The sequence below is a fragment of the Cinclus cinclus genome, chromosome 8, assembly GCF_963662255.1.
Source record: "Cinclus cinclus chromosome 8, bCinCin1.1, whole genome shotgun sequence".
Taxonomy (NCBI): domain Eukaryota; kingdom Metazoa; phylum Chordata; class Aves; order Passeriformes; family Cinclidae; genus Cinclus; species Cinclus cinclus.
In genome coordinates this window covers 668,324-694,577 of record NC_085053.1, presented here as the reverse complement: position 1 = coordinate 694,577, position 26,254 = coordinate 668,324, and the positions used below count along the sequence as shown (strand labels likewise).

General features: G+C 50.4%; 2 protein-coding genes across 2 annotated transcripts in view; both read left to right on the top strand.

The window, feature by feature from the left end:
- The first annotated feature begins 1,818 nt into the window (after positions 1-1,818).
- Positions 1,819-5,583, top strand: CRIP1 (cysteine rich protein 1). Its single transcript, XM_062497625.1, has 5 exons — positions 1,819-1,913; positions 4,489-4,583; positions 4,676-4,733; positions 4,858-4,905; positions 5,232-5,583. The coding sequence occupies exons 1-4, from the start codon at positions 1,874-1,876 to the stop codon at positions 4,896-4,898; spliced, it is 234 nt and encodes a 77-aa protein (XP_062353609.1). The 5' UTR covers positions 1,819-1,873; the 3' UTR covers positions 4,899-4,905; positions 5,232-5,583.
- A 7,281-nt stretch (positions 5,584-12,864) lies between these two features.
- The window catches only part of TEDC1 (tubulin epsilon and delta complex 1), a 69,926-nt gene continuing 56,536 nt past the window's right edge, over positions 12,865-26,254 (top strand). Inside the window, exons 1-3 of the mRNA XM_062497700.1 lie at positions 12,865-13,014; positions 15,217-15,295; positions 21,535-21,737. Coding sequence (XP_062353684.1) covers positions 12,865-13,014; positions 15,217-15,295; positions 21,535-21,737 — 432 coding nt within the window. The remainder of the gene's footprint in view (positions 13,015-15,216; positions 15,296-21,534; positions 21,738-26,254) is intronic.

Sequence of the window (26,254 nt, the reverse complement as noted above, 5' to 3'; positions counted from 1 at the left end):
GCACACAGCCTTTGTTGGCAAAGAGCACCATGTAGCTCGGTGGTGAGAGAGGCCCTGGTCCTGTGCCTGCTCTCTTGAGTGAACAGAACAATCTCCAGAAAGTCCATGGAGAGGAGGGGATGGCCAGGCTCTGCTTCAGCTCGGTGTGCAGGGCCATGCAGAGTCCCCCGCTGCCCCAGCTGGGGTGGGAGCACTCCTGCCACAGAGGAGCTGGGCCAAGTGGTCCACGGGGACTGGCCGCAGGGCTGGCCAGCTGGAGGAGACTTGCAGGAGGGCAGTTTTCAGCCGCAAAACCTGCCTTAAAAGGGAGTGCAGCTGAAGGCGTCTGCCGGAGCCAGTCAGTGGCCCAAAAGCAGTCTGGCACTGTGTAGGAGGGGGAAACAGGGCCACTAGAGGGGGGACAGGACGTGCCTTGTCCCCTCTCTTTCATCAGGATGCCTGCTGCACCCCTCGTGGTGTGGGGAAGGGGTCCTGGCCTGGGTAACCCATCTGGGTGCTCACCAAGCGCTGTGTCTGGGCACAGGGGGATGTGATGCGGTGAAATTTGGGTGCCTGGATGTACTGGTGCCTCAGGGCAGGAAGAATGGGGAGGAGGCAGGGTGAAGGCCCTTGCAGGACACGTCTGCCTCCCCTCCCATTCTGCAAGACACTTTCTCAGCACCTCAGCATGAGTCATGGCGCTGCTCCCGGTGACACCCTGCCAGTGTGGGTGCTGCCCACCCTGCTGAGCCCAGCGCTGCCCTTGGAGCAGGATGGTGCTCCCCATCCTGCAGTGGGGTTGCCGATGGTGGGATGAAGGACAGGAACCACTGGCAGCAGCAGGGAGCATCAGCAGGGGGATCGCGCTGGGAGGGGAGGCTGCTGGAGCCAGGTTGGGTCCTAAAGAAGTCCCAGCCGAACATGAACTTCGCCCCTGGGCACAGCTTGCCACCTCTCCTGCACCCACGGGTGGGATCCGGTGTCAGCAGGGCCCTGTTTGTGTCGGCGACGGATGCCTCACAATTTGGGAGGCAGTCACTAGGCATCCTGGTGCTGGCTTTCACAAGCCCTCATGACCTTTCCAGCACAGCAACGTGCCCTGGGGAGGATTGTTTAATACAAAACAGACCTTTGGATAGGCTTTTCATTTCCTTCACAGGCAAGCACAAAGGAACAACAAGTCCTCCCTCCTAATAAAATGACAAAGTCAGTGACACAGATGGGCCGGCTCTCCACAGTGAGCGGAGCCATGTGCCGCGCCCACGCCATTCCCAATGTCCTGCGCCGGGGCGGAGGGGGTGGTGGGGTGTGTCACAGTCCTGAAGCTCCCGTCTGCTTCATTTCTTCCCCCCCCCCCCCCAAATTCCCCATGGGGAGGAGACCCTGCCTGAGGGTCGAATTCTACACTCCCTTGGGAGAAAAGCATCTCTGTGCTGGGAGGAGTGAGCCCAGGTGGGCAGCACCCCATGAACCTTTATCCGGGAGTGATGCTGATTGAGAGATGCCAGTCAGAGCTCCCGCTCTGAGCGGGCCTCTGGGCCACCCCCGCAGCCCCAGCCTGGGCAAGGCCGGGCTGCAGAGGGGACAGGGCTGTGGGATGGGGCGGTGGAGCTCGGGGGTGTGGGCTGCAAGGTGGAGGGAGTGCAGGGGGCAAGGGGTGCGGGAGGTGTAGGGCTGGAAGGGGTGCAGGACCCCGTCTCGGGAGCCCTCGCAGGGCCGTGCCCGGGCGGTCTCCTCCAGCTGCGGGCGGGGTGCACATCTGGGCGGGGTGCACATCTGGGCGGGGCGCACATCTGGGCGGGGCGGGGCGGGCGAGCAGTGACTTCGGCGGGGCCGGCGTGGAGCATCCCAGAGCCGGTGCGAGCCGAGTCCCGAGCCCAGCCGAGCTGCCAGCATGCCCAAGTGTCCCCGCTGCCAGAAGGAGGTCTACTTCGGTAAGGGCTTCCTGCCTCTCCCCCGCCGCCCCCACCTCGACACCGATGCCGGGATGTGGGTCCTACACTGCACACCCCATCCCTTCAAATCCCAAAGTTTCTCAGCCCTGTGCTGCGGGTCCCCGGGGTGCCCCGGGTGGGTGATCCTCTAGATCCACCCCCGAGGAGATGCGGGCTGCGCTGGGTGCTCCCAGAGAAGCAAGGGAGTCCAGCCCCACTTCCCTCCAGCACAGCTCGCAGCCCTGAGCCAGGCTGGAGCCCAAAGGCTCATCTGGGAAAGCTCGCTGCTCTGAAAGCCTGGGCAGGTGAAGCAAGCACCTTCCCAATGGCAAATCCTGCCCTCGGGCGAGTGCCGGGCTCAGTGGGTCGCCCACACGTTGTTCTGGGTGGTTCAGCACAGCAGGATGACACCTCTGGGATGACATTTTTAAGCCTCTGTTGCAGGGTAGCTGAGAGCCTCCTTGGGCTGCTGGCTGCTGCTGGGCTTCCCGCAGATGTCTTCCCTCCAAAGCGGGGCCGCAGAGCTCCTGCCTCTCTGGGGCCATGGACCTGCTGTCCTGTCTGAGGGTATTTATGGGGTTTGAGCTTCTCACTTTACTCTCAGCTTTTGGAACGGGCAGGTTCCTCTGCCAGACCTCTCTACTTGCCTGGCATAGCTGAACTCAAGGGGGTTTGCTGGGAGCAGCTTAGAAACACTCCCTGCTTTCTGATTTACTTGAGATGAGGGATCTGGAACGCAGGTGCCATCACTGACTTATTTCTCTGCTTTGTTTCTGCTCTGCTGGTGCCTGTGCCCCAACTATTTGTGCTCAGCCAAGGAGCTGGAGGCTCAAACAGAGGAGCTGCTCTCTGTGCCTGTTATCAATGCCCACCCCGGGGAGCTGTGTTGGGGCTGGTGTGGGCACTGCCTAGGGGGCTGCTGGAGCTGTGGTTCCTGCTGTGGGCAACGTTGCTTTACCTTGAACTCACTGCTTGCAGCCAGGCTTCGGGATGGGGATTTTGGCACCATGCGGTTCTGCGACTCAGGGTCCTGTCATGCCTCATTCACCTGTGTGGCTTAATACCAGGAGCCACCAAGGTGCTGGTGGCAGCATGTGCCTTTCCCTGCGGGTCTGTGTCAGCCTGATCCGGGTGAGCTGGGTGTGTTGTGCCCTCAGGTGTGGCCATGGAGGAGCTGGGCTGGTACCGTTTGGCCAAGGAGGGGTTTGACCTTGCACTTATCATGCCTGTGTTTATTACGAAATGTTGATGCAGAGGCTGAGGAGGGTTCAAAAGCTGTTGGAGGACCAAGCTGGATGCCTGATTTCTGTAACTGCAGATTATCCAGAGCACGGGCAGAGGAAGCAGAACAAACCTGGCTCTGGGGCAGCCTGAGGCTTTCGGAGCCTGGCGATCCTGCTTGGGCGTGCCTCAGGCTGTTCTAGGCTAAATCGTGTCTGTAGAGAGCAGGAGTGGGGAGGAGGTGATGCTGAGAGGACTAGGAATGGTGTTTGCAGGAATTTCGCTTTCATGCCTGAGTGCTGTAACGAGCCTCAGCAGAGCTCCTGCCCAAGTGTTGGTGCCAATGCGTGCGCAAGAGCTGGAGAGGCCATGCTCCCTGTAATAGGGGGGTCCTGCCCCGGGCCAGGCTCAGGCTCCAAGGGGGACCCAGGGGGAGGACACTGCTGCTCCTGCCGGGCTGTGGGCACAGGAGGCCCTTTGTGCCACTGGGAAATGGCAGCAGGGCTGACTTGTGACATTTGGGCACTGCCCCCGCTCCCACCTCTGCAGTCACCAAGCTTGCTCCTTGCACAGGCTGTTGTGGGCATATTTGGACTGCAAAGAGGTGCTTCAGGCTGCCCCAGGACATGCACTACCCACATTGGCTTGGCCCCATTTGCAGGCATGGGGACAGTGTTCAGACCTGGCTTTGACATAATTCCTGTGGACAGTTCTGTTTAATCACTTAATAAATTGCCAGGAGCTCAGCTGCCAATATGAAGAGCCTGCAGAAAGTACCCTTCTCCCCTGCTGTGCTCCAATTAAAAGGGGCCCTGTGCTCCCTCCTCTCTTCATAAAAAGGTCCTGGCTCCAGGATGTTGTCCCTCCCACGGCTGGCTCCAGCTCTGCTCTGGTTTGCCATGGTGCCAGCAGAATCCGAGCTGTGGCTGCAGGGGACTGGTTTGTGTTGCCAGGGTGTGGCAATGACTTTGCCTCCCCGTCCTCGCCACCATCCCCCCTCACCCCTGCCAACTCTAGTGATTTCTTGAGCTACAGCTCACTGGGGAGAAATTAATCCCCTTGTAGGCTGATGTTGGAAGGAGGGAGGTCCTCAGGTCTTTGGAAGATGGGGTAGAAGTCAGTCCCTCCTGGTGGATGCAGCCGTGCTTGCCCTGGGCGTGGCATCTCTGCTGGGGATCCGTGCTCCTGGATGTGCATGGCATTGTGTGTGCACACTTGGGTTTGAACACAGCGCCCTGACTTGAGAAAATGCCCAAAAATGTCCTCCCTAGGGTTGGAGGCAAGGCAGCCAATCTGCCAAAACTGACTTGTGCCTGTTCGATGCCTCAACTAACCCACCTCCTTTCCATGGCAGCCGAGAAGGTGACTTCTCTGGGGAAGGACTGGCACCGGCCCTGCTTGAGATGTGAGAAGTGTAACAAGACCCTGACATCTGGAGGCCATGCAGAGGTGAGGTTTGCTGCCCAGGAGGTGCCTGTCCCCCGAAGCTGAGGGTTGGGACAAGCAGAGGTGGGGCTGATGCTCTTTCTCTCTTCCTGCAGCACGATGGCAAACCCTACTGCAACCACCCCTGCTATGCTGCCTTGTTTGGGCCCAAAGGTGGGTGCCGTGGTGGGTTTGTGGAGGGACTGAGGGGGCTCGGGGCTGCTGTCTCCTGTGGAGCTCCAGCCCTTGGTGAGCTCACTGTGCCATGGCAGTGCTGACCCTGCTCCATCTCTTCCAGGGTTTGGCCGGGGAGGAGCTGAGAGCCACACGTTCAAATAAACCTCAGGTTGGTGCTTCCCTTGGAGCTCCCCTCCTGTCTTTAGCTCCATGGGCTGCCTGGGGCTGTCCTCCCCCAGGCCAGTGGGGAAGGCAGGCCTGCCACAGCATCTCTCTGGGCTGGCTGGGACACCCAGCCCTTTCACCAGGGCTCAGGAGCTGTGTGCCAGCTGCTCCTCTCCACCAACCCAGGCTGGCTCAGGCAGTGGATGCCAAAGGTTATTGCTGGCATAACAGTGGCAAAGACAGGATCTGTCCTGGAGCACTGCTGTCCCTGGGGTATCGGCTCCCAGCCCAGCCTGACTTCATCTACTCCTCTCTTCCATCCCTCTCCAGGTCTGATGTCCAGGGTTCCCAGCACAGCCTGAAGACAGCACAGACACACTGCAACAGACATGCATTTTTGTTTTTAATTCACCCTCTACTAGACTAGCACGTTCCAAGCAATACGTAACCAAGGCTGGGCTGGTGTGGAGAGAGCCTGTTCTCCAGATGGAGTGCTGCCAGGGTGGGGACGTTGGATTGCCCTGCTGGGTAGGAAATTTGGCTGATATTGCTGAAGGCTGCCTGGAGAGGAGACTGTGCCCTTCCAGCCAAAACCTAGCTCTGCTTCAGGCATCCAGCTCTCGTGGCTGGGCCCACAGTTGTATTCTCAGTCTAATAAATGAAAAGATGCTTCCCTCCTGTAGCAGCAGTGGTCTCTGTGACGCGAGTCCCACAGGACCCACCTGTGAAGCTTGATGCCCCGTGGCCTTTTGGGTTGAGCCCCATGCTGTGTGATGGCCCCATGTGCCCTCAGCTGGGGCAGGGAGGTGCCTTGCTGGAAGAGGAATAACTATCACATTGGGACAACCTGGTACTTGCTGCTTTTGATGTGAGCAGCTCCATGAAGAGGCCAAGGGAAGCTGGAGGTTAGTGCTGAGGCAGGGACAGTAGAGGTGTGGTGTTAGAAAACCAGAGCTGGCTCACAAGAGCTTTGCTCTTTCGTGTTTCAACCTTTTTGCTCTACTGGAAAAATGGCACTGACAGATGTCAAAGATGTCAACTTGCGGAATGTTTCTAAAATGGTTTCTTAACTATGTCTTTCCCTAACCTGAACAACTCCATTTACATATTCAGAGATATCTCATCACCCATTGGGATATTTTTGTCTACAGTTTATGCACACATTTCCTTAGAGGCTGGTCTGCATTTTACTGTCACATCAGCCTTCCTGGGACTTGGCCAAGATCCTCAGGGCTCAGAGACACATGTCCAGTGTCAAAATCCTTGGTGTCAGAAGCAGCCTGATCTGATAAGCATAATAAAACTCCCAATTAAAACTTGCTTGATGCTGCAAGGCGCTGCCTCACCTCCCACCCCGATAGCACAGCAAACACAGGTGTCTGTGTCAAAGGCAAGCCCTGGCTATTGCTGCTCAGCTGTCATCAGCCTTCCAGGGCTCGTAGGGACCTCTTGCTCCCACTGCTGCCTGTGCCAGCAGCCTCCCAGGGGTGCCAGCAGCCTCCCAGGGGTGCCAGCATCCATGGACCTGTGGCTCCTGACCATGCACACCCATCCCTCTCTGCCAGCCCACCTCTGGGGCACTAGGACATGGCTTTCCCCTGCCAGCTGAGCTTCAAAGCAAACCAGTGATATAATCTCAGCAGCCTGCCACTGAGATAGTGTTCTCCCTCAGGCATTCAAAGTGATGGCAAACACAAGCCCTGTCATCCTCGGGATTTGCATAAGTGTGTGCAGCTGGGAAAAGGAGCTGTATGTTGGGCTCAGGGTCCTTCCCAGCAGGGCCCTGCACGAAAATTTCAGAAGCAGCTTATTCCAAGTACAACCAGCAGGGATGAGGAAGGAATCAGTGAGAGGTATGGAAAAGCAGGGGCTGCACAGAGGGTGATCCAGCCCAAGTGCCAGCCCTTTTCACTGGCAGTGGCTGCAGCTGGGGCACAAGGCAGTGTTCTGCTGTCTGCTGCTGTTTGCTGCGTGTGTTGCCCAGGGCTCCCCTTTGCTTCGGTCCCTGTGTACTTGTGGTGGCTGGGGACATCTCTCCCTGTCCTGGATGCATGCAGGGATGTAGGAACTAAGCTGTGCCAGCTGCAGCTAAGCCTGGTCTTGCAGGTGCCTCACTCTATGCTGCAGAGGGGAATATATGTGTGTGTTAAAAACAGGGGTCCCTCAAGCATGAGCTGGGGACAAGCCCTTTGGTACTGACTGCCAAAATCTCCTTCTTAGAGTCCTGTTTTTCTGCTTGCCCCGCAGTAAGAGCTCCCACTGAGATGGCTTTTAGCTCCAGGACTTACTGCTGGGATACTCCATTCCTCTCCAAGAGCTGTGCTTGCACAAGCCACACTCTCTGCCTGATCCAGCCTTGATGCTGTGAGGTTAGGCAGTTCAGGCACAGGTCACATCCGCAAGGAGCCTTGGTCAAAGAAAATATAGGATAAATTGATTTTTTAAAAAAACTTGCTTTGGTCTTTGGGGAGGAAGCAGGAACAGCTGTATCTCATTTGGATAGGAAATCCACACCCAAGCCAGGCCTCCCCTGGATGCTCAGTGAGGCTCAGCAGCACCAGGGAGGTGGGCTGGCAGCAGACACAGTCTTTTCTCCATTTGAACAGTAAATCTCCTGGCCTGGAGTGTGACTGCACAGACAGTGTGCTTTGCAGTGCCTCCCATCTGTGATGCTTTTGTTTCTGAACTTTTGTGGGAGCATGGGACACGCAGGGATGGTCTCTTCCCTCACAGTCTGGTGATGCCCTGGCTGTGCTGCTCCTGCAGCAGGGAGAGCAAGGTGCTCAGGGCAAATCCTAGCTTTCTGCCTGTCTGGGACAGCAAAATTGTTGGGTGATTTAGAGCACGGTGATGTCCAGCACAAAAGTTCCCTGCTTTGGTGACCTCAAAAGCCACCGTTGGTGAGGCTGAAGAAAGGGGCTGTGCTTCCTCTGCCATTATTTCCTAAGCTTGGGCTGAGATCAGTCTGTGGGTTGTGGAGTGATAGTTGCTATAAACACTTCATCACTGTGACAAAAAAACAAACAACATCAGAGTTCCTCTGGCAGCTGGGTGTGGGCGAGCCCTGGGTAGGGAAGCAGAAGAGATTTTGGCAAAGACAGAAAACAGGATGGGTTTAGAAACTTAACTGCTGCTGCTCCCCATCCTGGCTTTGTGACTTTCTGTACAGAAGAGAAAGGGGAGCACAAAGGGGGCCCTTCAGCCATAGGGGCACAGAGCAGGAAGGAGTGGCCAGTGAGGGTCATCTGAGCCTCCTCTTGGCAAACACTGACAGACCTTCATCTGAAGCACGGGACAGATGTTTCCCTGTGCCTGCAGCTGGCAAGGGGATAGCTAGCTCAGGCTGGAAGTCCGACAGCAGGGCTCTACTCAGGGTCATCCTTAGGGAGGGCAGCAGGCTCAGCCCCTGGCCAGGGCTGTGTTCTGGCAGTGTGGCTGCAGCCTTTGGGTCACATCTGGACTAACATCTGCTGGCTGCCTGGGTCAGTGCTGTCCCAACTCACCCTCTCCTGCCAGCGCTGATGGGGACACCGATGTGACACCTCTACCACTTCCCTCCAGGCGGTTTTGTGCCTCATCTGTGCAGCCTCTGGCTGGGGGAGGGTGGCACAAGGGGCTTCCTTCTCTTTGCTGTGCAGAGCTCATGGGGATGAAGCCAGGCTGTGGCTGGGTGCTATTGGGGATTTTCAAGGCTGATTTGTGTTAAGCTCAAAGAGCTCTGGTACCTTTTAGGTCAAAAAAGTGTCAGCCCATCTCCTAGCACCTCAGAAATCTGCCTTCTTATGCAGACAGTGTGGTAAGAGGGAGGTGCAGCTGATGTCAGGCAGCAGGAGCTCTGCCAGGTCGCATGGCGAGATGGGACTTCCTGTGCAGCTCCGCAAAGCAGTGGTTTGGGGAACCCCCATCTCAGCAAAGGAAACAGCTCTGCAGAGCTGAAAAAGGGGGGGGGGTGTCAAACCTTGCTCCTGATGGGGAGCAACACCCCCAGCCCACACTGAAGATACCGAAGGCAGAGGCACTCTGGATATGACAGCCAGGGGTGTAAGAAGTGAATGGGATCATGAACTGAGGTACTGGAAATTGAGGTCTAGCTAGGGAGCAAGGAGAGGAGGGTATAGGCTGCTCTGCTCTCACCCCTTCCTGCTGCTGGTCATGCAGTGCTGGAGGGCAGCTGGCTGCAGAATGCCCTGAGGCTGTTTGCCAGGTCCTGGGTGGCTTGCCCAAGCAGAAAAGTTGACATCAGGCACCTAGAGCTTTCACACCTCTTGTGTTATTTTCAACGAAACAGGGAGAGTTTCCAAGAGGGAAGGATGCAAGGACTTTCCACTGAAGCCTCTGTCTTCTTTTGGTGAGCCTTGTGTTAAAGGCCCTTGGGGAGGAGATCAGAGGGAGTTTCCCTCTGCAGAGGAACTTGGCTATTAAAGTAAAAAGGGTGAAACTCCCAAGAAGAGAGTTGCTGACCTTTCAGACTAATTTCTAATTCTCATTTCTAATCTTTCACAATTCACTTATACTGAAAGCCCTGCATCAGAGGACCTGAAACACCAACACTTCCCTTAAGCATCCAGCTGCTGGGAGCTGACCTTGAATTTTGGTGCTGCAGCCCACACACAAGCCTGCTGCTGATTAACTGTGTGTGCCCAGGAAAAACCGCACTGGAGCTTTTGTGGAGCCCATGTGTGCAGACAATCCCTGCTCACAGCCCTGTTCCTGCTTGGCTCCTTTCTGCCAGCATTACGGCCATGCCAGCTGATGCTTTTCCCACTCTGCATTTCCCACTCTGCTTAACCTGATGCCCAGTGAGGGGAGAGTATAAAAGGGCTGGGAGGGAGTTGGAAATGTTTGGAAAATGGTGCAGCTTGCCTGCTCAGGGCCACCCAAGGCCTCTCTGGAGAAGGCAGGAGGGAAGCTGTGCTCTGTTCAGCAGGAAGGAGGGGGAAAGGAGAGGGCAAGGAGAGAAGTGAGGGACTCTGACCACCCCAGCTGGCAGTGCTGGAGCGTGGGAAGCACTGATGCCTGGCCTGGGGCCCCGGCCAGGAGACAGGCTGGCTCCCTCCCACGCCTTCACAGGGATAAAAGCATCAAGGGAAAAAACCCAAAGACCAAAGGAGCTGTTTGTGCAGGAGAAGAGCTCACACCTTCCCCTTGGCAGAGAGGTGACATCAGGAGGCTGCGCTGGGGTGGATGCTATCGCATACAATTGGCATGAGGCAATGGCACAGGGCTGCTGTCATCATCCCTGGCGCACAGCAGGGTGTGTGGGGTGGCCAGCTGCCATAGCACAGGGACAAACAGACCCCCCTGAGTCACCTGGTACAGAAATGACCACAGCTGTCACAAAACAGTGTCGGGATGGCCATGTGGCACCACACGGGCCTGGGAACCCCCAGAAGGAAAAGTCCAGTGGCCTCTCCCAGCTAAAGCATCCCTGGCCCCTCAGTACGTGCCCAGACTTCATTGTGGTCCCCACTGACATGCTCACCCTGAATCTGCCTCAGTGCCTGGGAGCCAGGGGACAGCTGATAAGCCAGCTCTGTCCTGCTTCCTTTCTCCAGAGTGTTCTGGAGCTTTCCAATCTCCACGATGACATCAGGGCTGTGTGCTGATGTCAGCCAGTCATTGCTGGTTTCCATGTGGCGGGATGCTATTGCCTGGGAGAGGGGAGGGCAGGGTGGCCTGGGTGCAGCAGGGTTCTGCTGCCAGCGTGGTGCCATCGCCACCCCTGCTGGGACAGCACGCTGGGGGCTGTCACGGTGTCACCTCCTCCATCTGTCTGCAGCACACGGTCCAGCTCTGCAGCAGGAAACCATTGCCTTCCCCTCAGCTTCTCCCAGCCTGGGGACAGCCAGCAGAGCAGATAAGCGGGGCCTTGCATCTGGCACTGAGTGCTGTGCTGTGCCAGAGTGCCTGGCATGATCTGCCTGGCAAAGTGCCAGCCCTGCACAGCACCAGGGGTCCTGTGTTGGCTGAGCCCACGGGGCAAGGGACCAGGGGTCTGTGCTGAGGTGCCACGGGGCTGGTTTGGCCAGCAGGATGGAGAGGTGGCACTCTATGTGCTGGGATGGTGTGAGTCCCAGCTGCTGAGTGGTGATGTTTGCTGGCCTGCGGGTGTTGGCTGCAGGACAGGAGTCCAGACGAGGGGGATGGACAGAACCACTCGCTGTGCGTGCACTGGGCCATGCAGTGCCTTGTCTCGGTAGCTGCCCTGGGGAGGAAAGACCCAGACAGAGGAATGTGTGTGGGGACAGGGATCACTTTGAGCTGGGTTTATGGATTGGTCAAGAAAACACAGCAAATTGGCTGCAGCTGAAGGTCCTCCTGCCTGGAGACTGCAGCAGGGATGGGAAAATAGACAAGTGATGTGTAATGGAGGGAGCAGACAGCGCCTGATAGCAGCAAGGTATGGAAAGCCAAGGAGGATGCCAAAGACAGCAGAAGGTTGTCCCAGTTTGATAAGGCTCTGGACAATAAAAAATGGACTTTATGGGCTGCTGGAAACCTAAGGTGAGGAACCATGTGGAAATGCCAAGCCTGGTAGGAGGGAGTGCAAAGAAGTGGATCCAGATTGCTGAGCTAGAACTGGATGAAGGATAAGGAAAATGCTTTCCAGGCCATTAGGAAAGGAGGATGTGAGACAACAGCTGCTAGAGAAGATATTTTAAAAATCTTTAAGCTTGGATAACTCACACCCAGGGGTCCTTTCAGGGCTGGCTGGAGCAGGAGCCAGGATCCACAGGACTAGGAGAGCTCTAAAGCAGCGCTCAGCACTGGGAAGGGCTGTGCTCCGCAGCACAGGGCTGGGAGGCAGAAGGGGAGCAAGCAGAGAGAAAGAGTGCAACCACATTTCACACTGGCTGGAGGTCTCTTTGGACCGCTGGGATTTCTTTCCTCATTGTGAGCAGCCATTTGGCTGCAAGAGCCCGTTCTGTAGCGGGAAGGAATTTCACGTGTTGTTTCATGTCGTTTGGATACTGGTGGAAAAAGAAGCAAAGGCATTGCACCAGATCCACAGCGAGCACATTAAATGGGCTATGAACTGGGGAAGTGGCCAAGCAGCCATCAGTGGGGGCTTCCAGCAGGTCTCATGTCCAGGCACAGGCAGGATCCCTGCGGTGCTGGCAGAGCACATTCATGTCCCTGGCACAGAGCAGCTGTGCTCCCGCTGCAAACCCACAGCAGGAATCCAGCTTTTGGTTCTGCAAATCCTAGTCATGGGCAGACTTCTCTCAGGAACTCAGGTTTCTCCCAAACAGCAGCTCCTCCCCCAGGTCCTCCCAAGGATTAATCCCTGGGATTGTTTCTTTCAGGGGTTATATGCCTGGGACCAGAGCTGGCTGCATCATGCCCCGCTGAGCAAGAGGCAGGCAGGAATAGCTGCAGAGCTGCTGCGCCAAACACTGCTCTCCCACCGTCCCAGGAGCTGTTCTGACAGCTCTGACAGAGCTGTGTGTTTGCAACAGCCAAAGCCGGGTTTTGCAACAGCTTCGTCCACCTGTAAGGGTGCAGGAAGCTCGCAGGGCTTCCCTGGGGCTTTTTGCCAGGGCAGGAGGTGCGTCCATGGCTCAGGGAGGTGACATGTGTGGGCCAATACCCAGGGCAGGCCAGGAGCCCTCTGTGCCCCGAGCCATGCGTGCAGGCAGAATCAGCGTCCGGGAGATGCGGGGACATCCAGGGACTTCATCTAGGGAGATGCAGGAACACCCAGGGAGATGCAGGGTAATGCAAAGACATCTAGGGACATGCAGGGACTTCCAGGGAAATGCAGAGACACCCAGGTACATCCACAGACACCTAGATACATGCAGGGACACCCAGGTACACCCAAGGACATCGAGGGTGACAGGCAGGGGTGGCGTGCCCGCAGTGCCCCCTCCCCTCGGCCAGGGGGCGCTGGCTCAGGCGGGCGGCCCGGAAGGGCGCTCCCGCTGGGGCCGGGAGCGGCGGGAACGGCGAGAACAGCGAGATGCGGCCCCGGGAGCAGCGCCGGGAGCAGCACCCGCCGCGGGGCACGGCGCTGCCCGCCGCTGTCGGGGCGCTGTGCCGGGCCCTGCCGCCCCGCGGTCGGCCCGCCCCCGACACCCTGCGCCGCGCCAGGTTCGACCGGCCGCAGGCGGTGAGAGCCGGCAGCTCCGCCCGGAGAGCCTGCGGGGCACAGGCGCAGGGCAGCGGGGACCGGCGGGACGGCCGAGTGCGGCTGGGCCCGGGCACGGGGCCTGAGCGGCAGCGCCACCGGCACTGAGCCTTGCTGCGGTGTGGTCTATGTTTGGTGTGAGCCCTGTTTGGTGTGAGCCCTGTTCTGTGCTGTCCCTGTTCGGTGCAGTGCCTGTTCTGTGCGGTCCCTGTTCTGTGTGTTCTGTGCAGTCCCTGCTCTGTGTGCTCTGTGCAACCCCTGTTTGGTGCAGTCCCTGCTCTGTGTGAGCCCTGTTCTGTGTGTTCTGTGCTGTCCCTGTTCGGTGCAGTGCCTGTTCTGTGCAGTCCCTGTTTGGTGCAGTCCCTGTTCTGTGCAGTTCCTATTCTGTATGTTCTGTGCTGTCCCTGTTCTGTGCTGTCTCTGTTCTGTGCAGTCCCTGCTCTGTGTGAGCCCTGTTCTGTATGTTCTGTGCTGTCCCTGTTCTGTGCTGTCTCTGTTCTGTGCAGTCCCTGCTCTGTGTGAGCCCTGTTCTGTGTGTTCTGTGCTGTCCCTGTTCGGTGCAGTGCCTGTTCTGTGCAGTCCCTGTTTGGTGCAGTCCCTGTTCTGTGCAGTCCCTATTCTGTATGTTCTGTGCTGTCCCTGTTCTGTGCTGTCTCTGTTCTGTGCAGTCCCTGCTCTGTGTGAGCCCTGTTCTGTGTGTTCTGTGCTGTCCCTGTTCTGTGTAGTCCCTGTTCTGTGTGTTCTATGCAGTCCCTGTTCTGTGCAGCCCCTGCTCTGTGTGAGCCCTGTTCTGTGTGTTCTGTGCTGTCCCTGTTCTGTGCAGCCCCTGCTCTGTGTGTTCTGTGCTGCCCCTGTTCTGTGCAGTGCCTGTCCTGTGTGAGCTGTGTTCTATGTGTTCTGTGCAAGCCCTGTTTGGTGCAGTGACTGTTCTGTGCAGTCCCTGTTCTTTGTGCTCTGTGCAGTGCCTGCTCTGTGTGTTCTGTGCAAGCCCTGTTTGGTGCAGTCCCTGCTCTGTGTGAGCCGTGTTCTATGTGTTCTGTGCAAGCCCTGTTTGGTGCAGTCCTTGTTCTGTGCAGTCCCTGCTCTGTGTGAGCCGTGTTCTATGTGTTCTGTGCTGTCCCTGTTCTGTGCTGTGCCTGTCCTGTGTGAGCCGTGTTCTATGTGTTCTGTGCAAGCCCTGTTTGGTGCAGTCCTTGTTCTGTGCAGTCCTTGTTCTGTGCAGTCCCTGCTCTGTGTGAGCCGTGTTCTATGTGTTCTGTGCTGTCCCTGTTCTGTGCTGTGCCTGTCCTGTGTGAGCCGTGTTCTATGTGTTCTGTGCAAGCCCTGTTTGGTGCAGTCCTTGTTCTGTGCAGTCCTTGTTCTGTGCAGTCCCTGCTCTGTGTGAGCCGTGTTCTATGTGTTCTGTGCTGTCCCTGTTTGGTGCAGTGACTGTTCTGTGCAGTCCCTGTTCTGTGTGTTCTGTGCAGTCCCTGCTCTGTGTGGTCCCAGCTCATTGTGCACCCAGCTCACATATGTTAAGGAGATCTCAGCAGACTCGCTGCTCTGGGTAGACTGTGTCCTACTGTGGTAACTCAAGCCTTGGTATTTCACTCAGTCTCACCTGGGCTTTGCTGCTCCTTACCATACCCCCCCTGAGTCTTGCTGCTTTGTCTCTTTTCCAGTTCACACACAGGGTAACTCCCTTCCTGGTCTATTTTAAGGATTTTACGAGTATTGACTGAAATTCCAGCCATAAGAATTACTATTTGAGCTTGTCAACGTGCTGTCCTTGTGCAGCCAAGAAATTATTCCCACTTCCAGCTCATTCTGTGGTGCCTCTTGTTTGTGAGTTTCTGACACTCTCATGGTCAGATCTTTCCAGTGTGTTTTTGTTTGACTACAGGTGAGCTGTGCCATATATGGTTGTGTCAGAGCAGATTTTGGAATGCTCCTCTACACATGGGTCTCACAGTAGACATGCTGGGTGTGCAGCCTGCATTAGCCCTTTCTGGGTGCTCCTTTCTGTAGATTCTGTGTTCATGAGGCAGGTAATACATGAACCTGCCTGATCAGATAGTGTTGGCTGGGTCAGCAAGTGTGCTGTTCCATGTGTGAAGTCCAGATATGGACTTATTTGCCTAATTAAGCCTAAATAATATAGCAAATATTTTTCCTGCTGATTTTCCTTCCACCCCTCTCTTGTAGAGTCTGGACTTCTGGAAGCTGCTGTATGTGCTTCTGAAGCAGATCCATGGGGGCAGGTGGACAGAGTCTGATGCCATAGGTAACATCATTTTGTCTGACTGCAGTTTCCATCTGTCCTGGGGAAGGACTGGTACTGGTTTTGTTGGTTTTGTTGACCTTTGGCTCCCTGCTGCCCATCCTAAGTGCTCTGTTTTGAGCACCTGTGCTACCAACGTACTGGGTGTCAGGTTTACTGATGAGTAAATGTGCTGTGACAGGTTTTCTACTCTTTGATGTGCTTTGTCCTGGAAACTGGGATGTCTGCCCAGGCTCTTGCATCCCTGTGACATTTTATTGCAGGTAAATCTCTGCAATGATGTTATGCATTCTCAGTATCTGCAAAGACAGAAGTAGGTTTGGTTTTCCTTTGGTTCCTTTTTTTCCCATTCCCATGGTCCTGTTGGTGCTTTTCTGTCCAGGCCTGTGTCAGAGCCAGGAATTGCAACATGAGAATCATAAAGGCAGTGTTTTGGATTGAAGTTGTACACAAAACAAGAAATAGACTGTGTGTGATTGTTTCACGGGGACTGTGAATAAAGGCTTTATGGACAGGGCTGCTGCTCCAGAGAGGAGCTGAATGCAGATTGGCTTCTCAAAATAGCAGAAGACTGTTTACTTCTTAAATGTATGTTATTCCAAGTTCAACACTACTCCCCATTTTTCCTCTTGAAGCATGTCTATCTAGGGCCTTTTCATTGTATGAGAATTGTATTGTGATGAATCAAGGTCTCCTCATACCAAGTCTACTTAATAGTCACTTTTGCCCTTGAAAGCAAAACAGCCTAAACAATGCTGTATAAGCCCCTGAAAAGCTTTGAGGCTGCTGGCTCTGTAAACGGAATTAGGAGAGGTTAAGCACTGTGGAATGCTGAGCAGAACCAGCATAGTTTTGCTGGTAGCTCAGCAGGAAGTCCTGTTACTCACAGGACTGCTGTTTTTTCATTTGGCTGTTTTTATTTTTCCACTCATCCACAATCTGCTGTGTATATGGCAAGTCTATTTATTGACTGTCTCCCACAGCACTGTGGATGTGGTGCTGCACATGTGCAACCTTACTGGATCCTGGCTGCTCCCATACTAATTGCCTGTAGCATTTGGGGACAGGATTTCCAAGTGCATGTGGCAGGTTCCTGGCTCTAGAGAGAGCAATCACAGCCTCCACTGGTATATTGTGAGGTAGCAATGTGTGGTTCTGCTGAGAGCTGCCCAGCTGATTTCTGAGAAACCTTTTTAGTCTCAACTGGGTGATGAAAGCTGAAATTCAGGCTGGAGAGCTGTAGTGTTTTTCAAATGACACTAATTATTTTGCTTGGCAAGTGAATGAGTTGTCTGCTGTGAACACAATCAATATTTCACTGCTTTTCTTCTCTGCCCCAGCTTTGGTCTCTTGTGTATTTAATGCAAATGAATTAAGCCTTGGGCATAGGCACTAAATAACTTTCTCAGGTTTGTGTAGGATCCTGTTACACAATAGAGAATAGGAACAGATTCCTCTAATCCAAGTCTAGTGCCTTAGTCCACAGAACAAGCTTTCCTTTCCTTTGCTCTTTTTTGTACAAGCTCTTAATTACCTTCGTTAAAACAGCAGTTGCCAGATCCCGGAGGAAGGCTGTGAAGACTCCTTTGGTGTAGGGGTTACTGTGTGCATAGAAGCAGCTTTCTGGAAAAAAGCCATTCTCCAGTGATCTTGTACCCTTTATTTTTCAAAAGGAAACACTGATCTTTGGCCAGTTCAGGAATGCCACTGAAGTCTGCCAGTCAGTGGTTATAAAATTCTGCAGCTGGCTCCTGCTTTCTTGTTCTGTGAGAATTTTTTCTTCACGCAGTGAAAAGCACCTAAGCACCTAAACTTTGGTGTAAACTTTCTGTAAAATCCAGCCCCGTAAACATGTCACAGTAGTTTATTGGAGAGTGGAGAGTCAGAGTAAGCTGTGTGAGTACTCTGGGCATAACCTTGCTGATGAAATCATGATTTAAGGTTCCATGCTGCTTGTTCTTCACAGAGGCTGATGAATTTGGGTAACAACCTGACAGCCACACCAGGTAACAGTGCAATAATGCATTTGGATAGTTGGAGGAAACATTTATTTTCTGGAATTGCTGTTCATGGGAAAGAGGGCTGGAGCTGCAATAGATTTTTGTTTGTTTGACAAGTGTAGCAGAAAATGTTATTCTGAAGCAGTGGTTTCCCATAATACCACTACCTATGCAGGTGTTTCTTGTCTGAGTGCATGAAGTAATATATCTGTGTCTGTGTTTGTGCTTGGTTTGTAGTTCCTTTCCATTTCAGCCTGCCAGGCTAGTGCATAGCCCTTATTTGAGTATCATCTTGTAAATCACTGAAAATATTTGTCAGGACTCACAGTGGAAGAGCACAGCTTGAGTACAGCTTGAAGTGAGCTGAACCCTGATGTTCATCCCCAGCTTGGTCTTACTTGCTGAATATACTTTTATGAATAATATATGTGGAGAAGGGGATTAGTTGGAAGCCTTGTGAAGGTCTTGCTGTATAAATTTCCTAATCCTAATGCCATAAGAAGATGTGAAAGAGGCGTTATCTTCCATCTGAATGATGTTTTTTCCTCTCTCTTGGTTGCACGTTATGGAAGAATCCATCTTGGTCCTGAGTACTCACATAACCTTTACTCCATTTATACTTTTGCCTTTTAACTTGAGCACTCTAGAGGTGGGGAAAACTAAGGGACTTCTCTACGTTCACAGGAAGGGTCTTTGAGCCCAGTTCCAGATCCATGCCTTGACTGCTCACTCCCAGTTCTTACTTGGTACACCTCTCCTGTGAGGGCAGCATGTTGCAGTGAAAGAGTGGGAGATAAAGGACCAGAACAACACAGAAATTCAGGTGGTGAATTGCCTTGGTGGGTCTGGCCTGAGTGATATATCAGAGCAGGGAAATGGTGATAAAAGAAAAAAACCGCCTGACTTGCTCTCCTTTCCTCCACTTTGATATGTGTTTTTTTGAGGAGCTCCTTGAACTGCAGATGGCAGCATGTGATGCTTATTTGCTTTGGAAAAGGAGGAAAGCGTGGACTGATCACCCTTCCTTTTGGAGTATTTCTGCCTTTACCTGTTATGGCAGATCCTTTCTTGACAAATGCACACAAAAAAAGAAAGGATGACATGAAAACCCTGCTCATGTAATAATGCTTATGAATGATCAAAATAAAATCTGTAATATTCCATGCTCCTCTTGTGCTTGAGGGATTGGAGTGCACACCTACAGCAAGATTTTTAGCAAGCCATGGGTATTTCTGCCACCCTGACATGGGGAAGGGAAGTTGCTTGCTTCATTCACAGGGTCTGTGGAAAGAGCACATGGAATGATTGTGTCTTTTGCTTTGTAAGAATGCCTGAACTGCATGAAACTGTAGATTCCTCTAGCTCCACCCAGTTGTGACAGCTGTCAAAGTGAATGCCCAAGGGAAAGAAAAGAGCAGATCTAGCAGGATGCTTTCATGGCATGAGGGAATATTCCTTCAGCCTCCAGCAGTTCACATCTCAGACTTTGCGATCCAGAGAGGATATGTTTGTGTTTCATAAGTTCCCATGAGCTGCTGTTCTGTAAATCCAGTTCCTCCTTGAGCCTGAGTGACTCTTTAAGAATCCACATTGTCCCACAGTGAACAATTTTCAGAATTTTGCTATGTGTGTGAAGAGCAACTCTTTTATCTTGTTTTGACTCATGTGCTTGCTAAGTTTGGTGTCTCTCAGTTCTTGTGCTGAGTGTTGTGCAAACAAATCATCCACTCTTCACCCACTGCACAGCACTCAGGATTTTGAAGAGTTTTGTCATATCCATTCTTGCTCATCTTCTTGGCCTACTTCATCACTTCTTACAATGCAGCTGTTCTGTACTTGTGATTGTACTTGTCCTTTCTCTTTCTTTCTTTCCAAATTGTCTGTAGCCTTAATGGGAGTGAAGAAATAGGGGTCATGGTGGGTAATTGTGTTCTGTTCAGTGTCCTTGCTACGTTTCTCACACTGAGTTTGCCTTTGGATGCCTGTCAGAACTAATTGTGATACTGTCATTAAAAACCTTATAATCTGAGACTGTGTTCCTGATCCCACTGAGCAGTTCCAGGTCCAGTCTTATGTTGTAAGTCAGTAAAATTAGGAACATTTCTTTCTTTGTGCATGTAATTTTTCATTTTTTTTTCTAAAAATACTTTTATCTGGCTTTTTAAAGCTTGAGCTCAAGGTTCTGCAGTCCTTCATGATTTGCCTGCATTCTTTGCTACTTATTATCACATCAGCACCAAGTTTTCTGTCACTGTCACATTCTCTAAGTGTCATTCTGAGCTGTTTGAACAGCAGCTGGTTAGCACAGAGCCATCATGTGAAACAACTATTTGTTCCTGCCCTCTGGTTCTTGTCTGCTGGGCACTTGTCATTGATTCAAGGGCTTTTCCTCTCCCTCCACTGCAGTGCCTTGCTTTCTTTGTGCAAACTGAATCCCAGTGGGAAGTCTAAATGGCTTGATTTGGTTGAATCTTCCTTAATCACTTGCTTCTTGTTGCCCTAAGAGAGCTTCAGAAACTTTTTGAGCAGGTCTTCCTTTTACAACTATTGGTTCTTAGCCAGTATGTGTTGTTTTCATTGTCCCCCTAATTATGTTCTTTATTCTGTTTTTGACTTAATACAAAGCCAAGGCTTAATGGGCAGAACCTTTTTAAATAATAACTTTCTCTATGTTTCCTCAGTATTTTACAGTTTGCAGTGCCTGTCTTATAGCTGTTAGGTAACATTTGCTGGTGTGAAGGAATATGGATCAGAGCCTTCCTGAGAATTTAATAGCCCATGTGCTGTGCTGCATTATCTCTGCTCTCTGGTGCTCAGAGATTTGCAGCAGGCTGTGAAACTCCTAACTCTAAATTCCAGTTCAGTTCAGGAATAAAGTGATTCAGAGTGTTTACTAATTCATAGCATGCTTGGTGATCCATAAAAAATGAATAGGTGAGTTGGAGTCCCATTCCAGTGGGGGTGGCTAATTACTATTGTTGCCTTTGTTAATTTCTGAGGGGGCATTACTGGTTTTGATCCCAACTTTGAATTTCTTCTTTCCCCTGAGCAGTAATTCCTGTAATCAGAATGGGGCAGTTTAAAGAAGGCTTTTACCCTTTCCCTCCTGTCCTTCACCAGCTGTTGATTGTTACATATGGGTAAAACTTTATAAAAGACAGTTTCAACCTTACTATTCTGGCTAAGCTAACTTGTTAAGCTCCCATGAGAAGAATATTATAAAAATGAAAATCAGTTTGCATAGCAGCCTATTCTTGTGAGAATATGGTTCACGCCTACAAAAGTCTATCCCATGAGAAACAAAGAAGAAAATATAAATATCTAGAAAGAAAAAAATTTGATAACCATGCACATTAGCCATTACCAACCAATCAACTGAGTTTTAGTGATTTTCTAACCTATTGAATTCAAATGCAGTGCCTTCTAATACCATATAAAAAGAAACTATGTACAGTAATGATTCTGCTATTCTGTTTAAAAAAAAAAAAAAAACAAACAAGTATCCATTTAATTTCTGTCTCCAAGTCAAGGCTACAACAACAGTTGATAAAGACTTAGGTCCCCAGTCTTCCTGAGGCTGGATTAAAAACTCTTAGCTTTTTTCTTTTGCTTTTACTCAGAGATGGGATTGAGTGTTTACAAAACTGATTTTTTGTTTGGACTTGGTTGTTTATTACATTTTATTTAAAGTACGGAGAGTTCTTTTGTACTTTTAGCTATTAAGCTAAAAACAAGAAAATGCAGGTGAGTTTAGTTATAAAGTTTTTTTAAAGGCTAATTATCTAATTAAAAGTTAACATTTATATGATTTATACTTTTGACTTAATAACCAAACACTTGTGACTATACTGCAGTACTTTCTATCTAACTAAAAACTATTACTTGAAACTAAAATGAAGGAGGAGCAAGAAGGAAGAAAGAGATAACACCTAAGAACATCCGTTTTGTCCTCTATTACTATACTCTAAAACTCTAAATTGAAATGTGAAATTACACATTTCTATTCTAACTACACACCAGTGATTTTAGCTCTATTACTTAAATTTGGAAGCTTTCTCCAAGGCCTCAAGTCCAAAGCAGTGTTCTCATGGGCATCAGCGTCAGAAAGCACAGAAAGTTCAAAACTTCCAGGTTAGAACTTCAAGGTTCCAACCTCTGCCATCAGAGGAGGCTGCAGCTGTGGAGCTGGGGCAATGAATGCATGGCTGCAGGGTGTCACTCTGGGCTGTTTTGTTCTTGCAGGTAGCCAGGTGAGGTTTGTGAAGTGGGCACTGTGGTACCACGGCTATGGGCGGCCACAGCTGCAGCAGCTCCCTGCTGATGGCTCAGTAGGCAGCCGTGAGCTGCTGCTGGCCTTCTCCTGGTTGCTGCAGAACCTGCATCTCCTGGAGCAGCTCCTGGCTCGGAACAGGGTACAGACTGGGGACGAGACCTCTGTGTGCACGGTGAGCATGTGTCCTTCCACCCTGCCCTGCCATCAACAGCTCCTGACACGGGGCACCAGCGTGTCCTTCCACCCTGCCCTGCCATCAACAGCTCCTGACACGGGGCACCAGCGTGTCCTTCCACCCTGCCCTGCCATCAACAGCTCCTGACACGGGGCACCAGCGTGTCCTTCCACCCTGCCCTGTCTGTTGTCAGTAGCAGCACACACAGGGCACCAATTGCTGGTGGCTTCCTGACTCATACAAGCATCTATCCCTTATTGTCCTTCAGTAAAACCTTCATGCCTTCTCCCTGTAATCTTCCCCCAGGCAGCTCCACATAATACAAACTCCTTCTCTGACAGCCAACTCCTTCCTATCCCTCACACAGCATCCTAACTTCTCCTCCTCACAACACAAGGAAATTTCAACTGGCTTTATAACACCCATGCTCACATAGCTGTGTCCTGTTAAGGGCAAGGCTGCTTTCACTCTTTGTTTATTAGTACAGCTGTAACTCATCAGGGGCAAGATTGCCTTCAGCACTATCTCTATTCCACCTGTAACAGCAGCTGTGTTACCAGCAGTGTGTGATGGGTTGGCAGATGAGTGATTTCAGCTTTAAAAAAGGCCAGCAGCTATTTTCTTTCCTTTCTTTAAGCTTTTCCTATGCACTTCATCAGGGTTCTTTCTCTTTATCAAACTCCCACCCTTGCCTGAATTCCCTTATTTCTGTTTCTAGTATAGGTGAGACCACTGTCTCACAGGAGTGCAAGTAAGTGAATCTCTTCAATCTCTTTGCTTCGGGGTTTTGGGCTCCCAGAATGAACTGTGAGTGACTCTGCAGGGCAGGCAAACAGGTTAGCATTGAGTGCTGGGTGTGTTGGCACTATTGGGTAGAGGGCTAAGGGTAAGGCGAACAACAAGGTCTTAAATGGCAACTCATGCTCTTGAAGTAACTAATGACCTTGTAACCTCTTTGAGAGTCCAGTGGAGTGTGTTGTTTTTTCTATTAATGAAAGCTGTTAGCATTTAGGAAGTCTGTTCTGAAGTAAACATCATTCAGTCAGACACTAATTACTGCTCAGCCTGCTTCAAAATGACAGGGTCACTGAATTTTAGGTTTTTGGCAAGGGACACTGAAGGTTGGAAACTCTACTTGCTGATAATCTCGTGGTGTCTAAAGTTTGTGGTCTTTCATGAACCCCTGTATGTTTTTCCCTGGTTTTCTAGAGCCTTTTTAGGGGGCAGCAAAGCAGGAAAGTGAAAGTTTGGAAAGCTATAATATAAAAACTATGTCTTCATAAAGAAAACACTTGTACAAATGGAAAACAGTTCAAAGGAAAGAATCCTCTTTGTAACAACATGACAAGAAGTATTTTGAGGAAAGGGACCACTCTTGCTGCACTACAATTATTTGCTGCACTGAAGAGAGAGCACAAGAGGCTGAGCTGAGTGGCAGTGCTATCCACTTATGTGAAGGGTGCCTTGAGATTTCTGAAAAAAAAACCACTGTTGGAGAACTTTTTACTTTAAACTTCTCTTTTACCTTTTTCTTGCTTTTCATCTGTGGTAGCAGGTTTTTTGGGGTTTTTTTGTGTGTGTCCTTAATTTCTGTTACAAAAGAGAGACAAGTGAAATGTGACATGAATTCAGGGAATGGGGCAGCACCTGTGTTGTTTTCTCTGAAGGCTTTAAGTTTTGCATTTCCCAAAAAGGGATGAAAGAACTATGGTAATTGAATGTTATCTCTTATGGCCATACATACTGGTGTGTCAGTTCTCACCTGCTGTACTTAAGTTTCTCAAAAAGCATGGAATGCCTGTTAAATGTTTTTACTCAGTAACTGTCTAAAACAGTGTTTGGAAAGGCTTAAGAGTCTGAAGGTTGGTTTTTGTTTGGTGTGTTTTTTGTTTGGTTGTTTCTTTTTTCTCCAATAGACCAGACAAAAAAATGTAAAAATTGCATAGACTGGAATTTGGAGTTAGCTTGTGTACATAAAGCTCATTGTATTCATGGAAACATTTCTTGTATGCTGTTCATCCAGCAGTGTTCATACTCCAATAAAAATAGATATTTACAGGGAAAAAAATGCATTTACAGCATAACTAGTGGGGTTTGTGATTCTCCATCACAAGAAAGTTAAAACAAATGGAATTTTGAGGGAGAGGTCTTAGCTTTTATTTGATCAACTGGGCATTGCAAAACCAATAAATTCAGCCTTTAGGAGGCAACCAAATGAAGATCTAGGAATGCAGTGGCAGGGATGCAAGGGGTCGGTGGTGGGTGAGGAGGAGATGGGTGGGTCACACACCTAATTTTGGTCAGTGAATCAGCTCCTTGTAAACCACTCATGGAAGCCTGTTGTTTGTTTGGTTCATAAAAGTTTGAAGTTTTGCTGTTGTTAGAAACTGTTATTTGCTGGCTGTTGTTATTTTGTGAGATAATCATGTGGCAAAGCCTGCTCATCAGCCAGTGTTCAGCAGTAAAACCCCAAAATCTCAGTGAGAGAGGGGCAAGGTGAGGTTGTCACTTTGATACCTGACATCTTGTCAGTTAGCACACAAGAGGTGTAGTCTCTGCAGTCTTAACTCTTCTATTGCAGTAAAATGAAGGAAAAAGGTAAAAGAGGAAAAAACCTTCGCTTGGGTGAGATTTGTCTCAAAAAATAGAAGAAAGAAAAGGAAATGCTCTTTAAAACAACTGAAATGAAATTCTCAATTAATAACTTGAAAAACCTTCCATTGAATGGAATCTTTAATGATGACAAATAACTGAAAATATTTTCCTGAAGTGAAAATGTTGCAAAACAAAAATCCATGCAAAACATTTGGTTCTGTGTGTGGCTGAGATCTCTGCCAAAATGAGCAAAGTGTGAAAGCCAGTACTTGCTGGAAAAGTGCATCTGTTGGGCTACCAGTGAGAATAAATTCAGAGAATCCTTACTCTTTGTCTTCATTTAAAAGGAAAGCAGTCTCAATAACTGTAGGCATAGGTCTAGTTCAAGCTGATATTCATGTGCTTTGCTTTTAAAATTTTGTCTGAAATTCACAAAGATGAATGGGGTCTGTTGTGTGAGAAAAGAGAATGGAGCTAATCCCTAAATTAAGTGTGCAGTCATGTTCTGACTATTCTTTCAGTCTAAGTTTAAAACAAAGCCTGCTGAATTCCAGATAATTTGCCAAGTACCCAACATATCAAGGGCCAATTAATTTAAATAATTTCATTTCAAGCAGCCACACTCTGGCCTTTTTTTTTCCTTTGCAGTTCCTTAGCAACACATGGACAAGGAGTTCAAGCTCTGCATGGAATTCTTAATCTTTTGATCCTGGGCTGGGGAAAGCTACCACAAGCTGACTTTTACATGCACTTACATCTTCAGAATCAAAAGTTCAGTGGAATCATAAACTCCAAGATGATGAAAGGTGGTAAGAGGTAGCACTGCTGTAGCCAGAACTCACTGTGAGGTGGTTGTGGTAAGGACAGGCATGCTTGGTAGCCTGGGGTGGTGCTGGGGTTTGGCTGCTTTTGTGTGTTAGGTAAGAGATTCCTTCCTTCAGGGCACCTCCAGCTGGTGTTTTTTGGCAGGGTAGTGGTGCAGTCTCTCCTGAGCCAGGATCATGGTGCCTTGGGCAGGTTGCCCCAGTGAGAAGGGCTGAAGGATCCTTGCTCAGCCCTGCTCTCTTCTGGCATGTAGAGTTTATAAACTGTGAGGGGAAACAGCTAAAGGAGCAAACTGTGTTACTGTGCAGGAGGAGGGGATCCATAATCCATGATAAATTTTAGAGTTTTTACTGGGCTGTAGCAGTTCTGGTTTTCTGAATTTGCTGTGCTCACTGTCAGCAGGTTGGTGACTCCAGAGGCACTAAGTGAAGGTTCAAACCTTGCCTGGGCCAACTCTTTAGGAGAAGTAATCACTAACTCTGTTAGATCTATAAAGACTTAAGTCCAGTCTGAATTGGAGGCTCACATCGATGCACTGAAGCATCTGCTTGGGAATTCTCCCTGCTAATTGCATTAAAGCACTGGGCCAGTCATTGATGGACATGGTTTTTAAAGGCTTTTGACACCCCTTGTGGGTTTCCATCTCAGATATGCACTGTTGTGTTGTTTGTCTCAATGCCCTCTGTTGCTTTGGTGATCATGTACATGCAGATTATTCTCAAGTGCCATTTATTGATTCCTATTCACACGTAACAAATCCTAGTGTACAAGACACAGATGAAAACCTGTACTGAAACTGTCTCCTTCACTGAACTTGCAAGGCACACCTGGGGAGTTGGGAAGTTCTCATTCTCTCTGAGAAGTATATAATTGATATAAACTTGCGTTTTTAGCACATTCAGTATTTGACTAATTTGTATTTACCTTGCTTTTTGCATTTCAGTGATCTTTCTCCAAATCTGTGATGGTTTGGGCAGGTAATAGCAGTACTCTGTGAGCATGTATTCTCGTGTTTCCAGGGAGGAATGCTGCCTGTACTGCTTTTATTTCTACAGCTGAAATTGATCTGTGTGCCCTGTAATTTAATTGTGCGT

Coding starts and splice junctions, on each gene's coding strand:
- CRIP1 (XM_062497625.1), top strand. CDS start 1,874: ATGCCCAAGTGTCCCCGCTGCCAGAAGGAGGTCTACTTCG. Junction 1,914..4,488: donor CCAGAAGGAGGTCTACTTCG/GTAAGGGCTTCC, acceptor TTTCCATGGCAG/CCGAGAAGGTGACTTCTCTG. Junction 4,734..4,857: donor TGCCTTGTTTGGGCCCAAAG/GTGGGTGCCGTG, acceptor CATCTCTTCCAG/GGTTTGGCCGGGGAGGAGCT.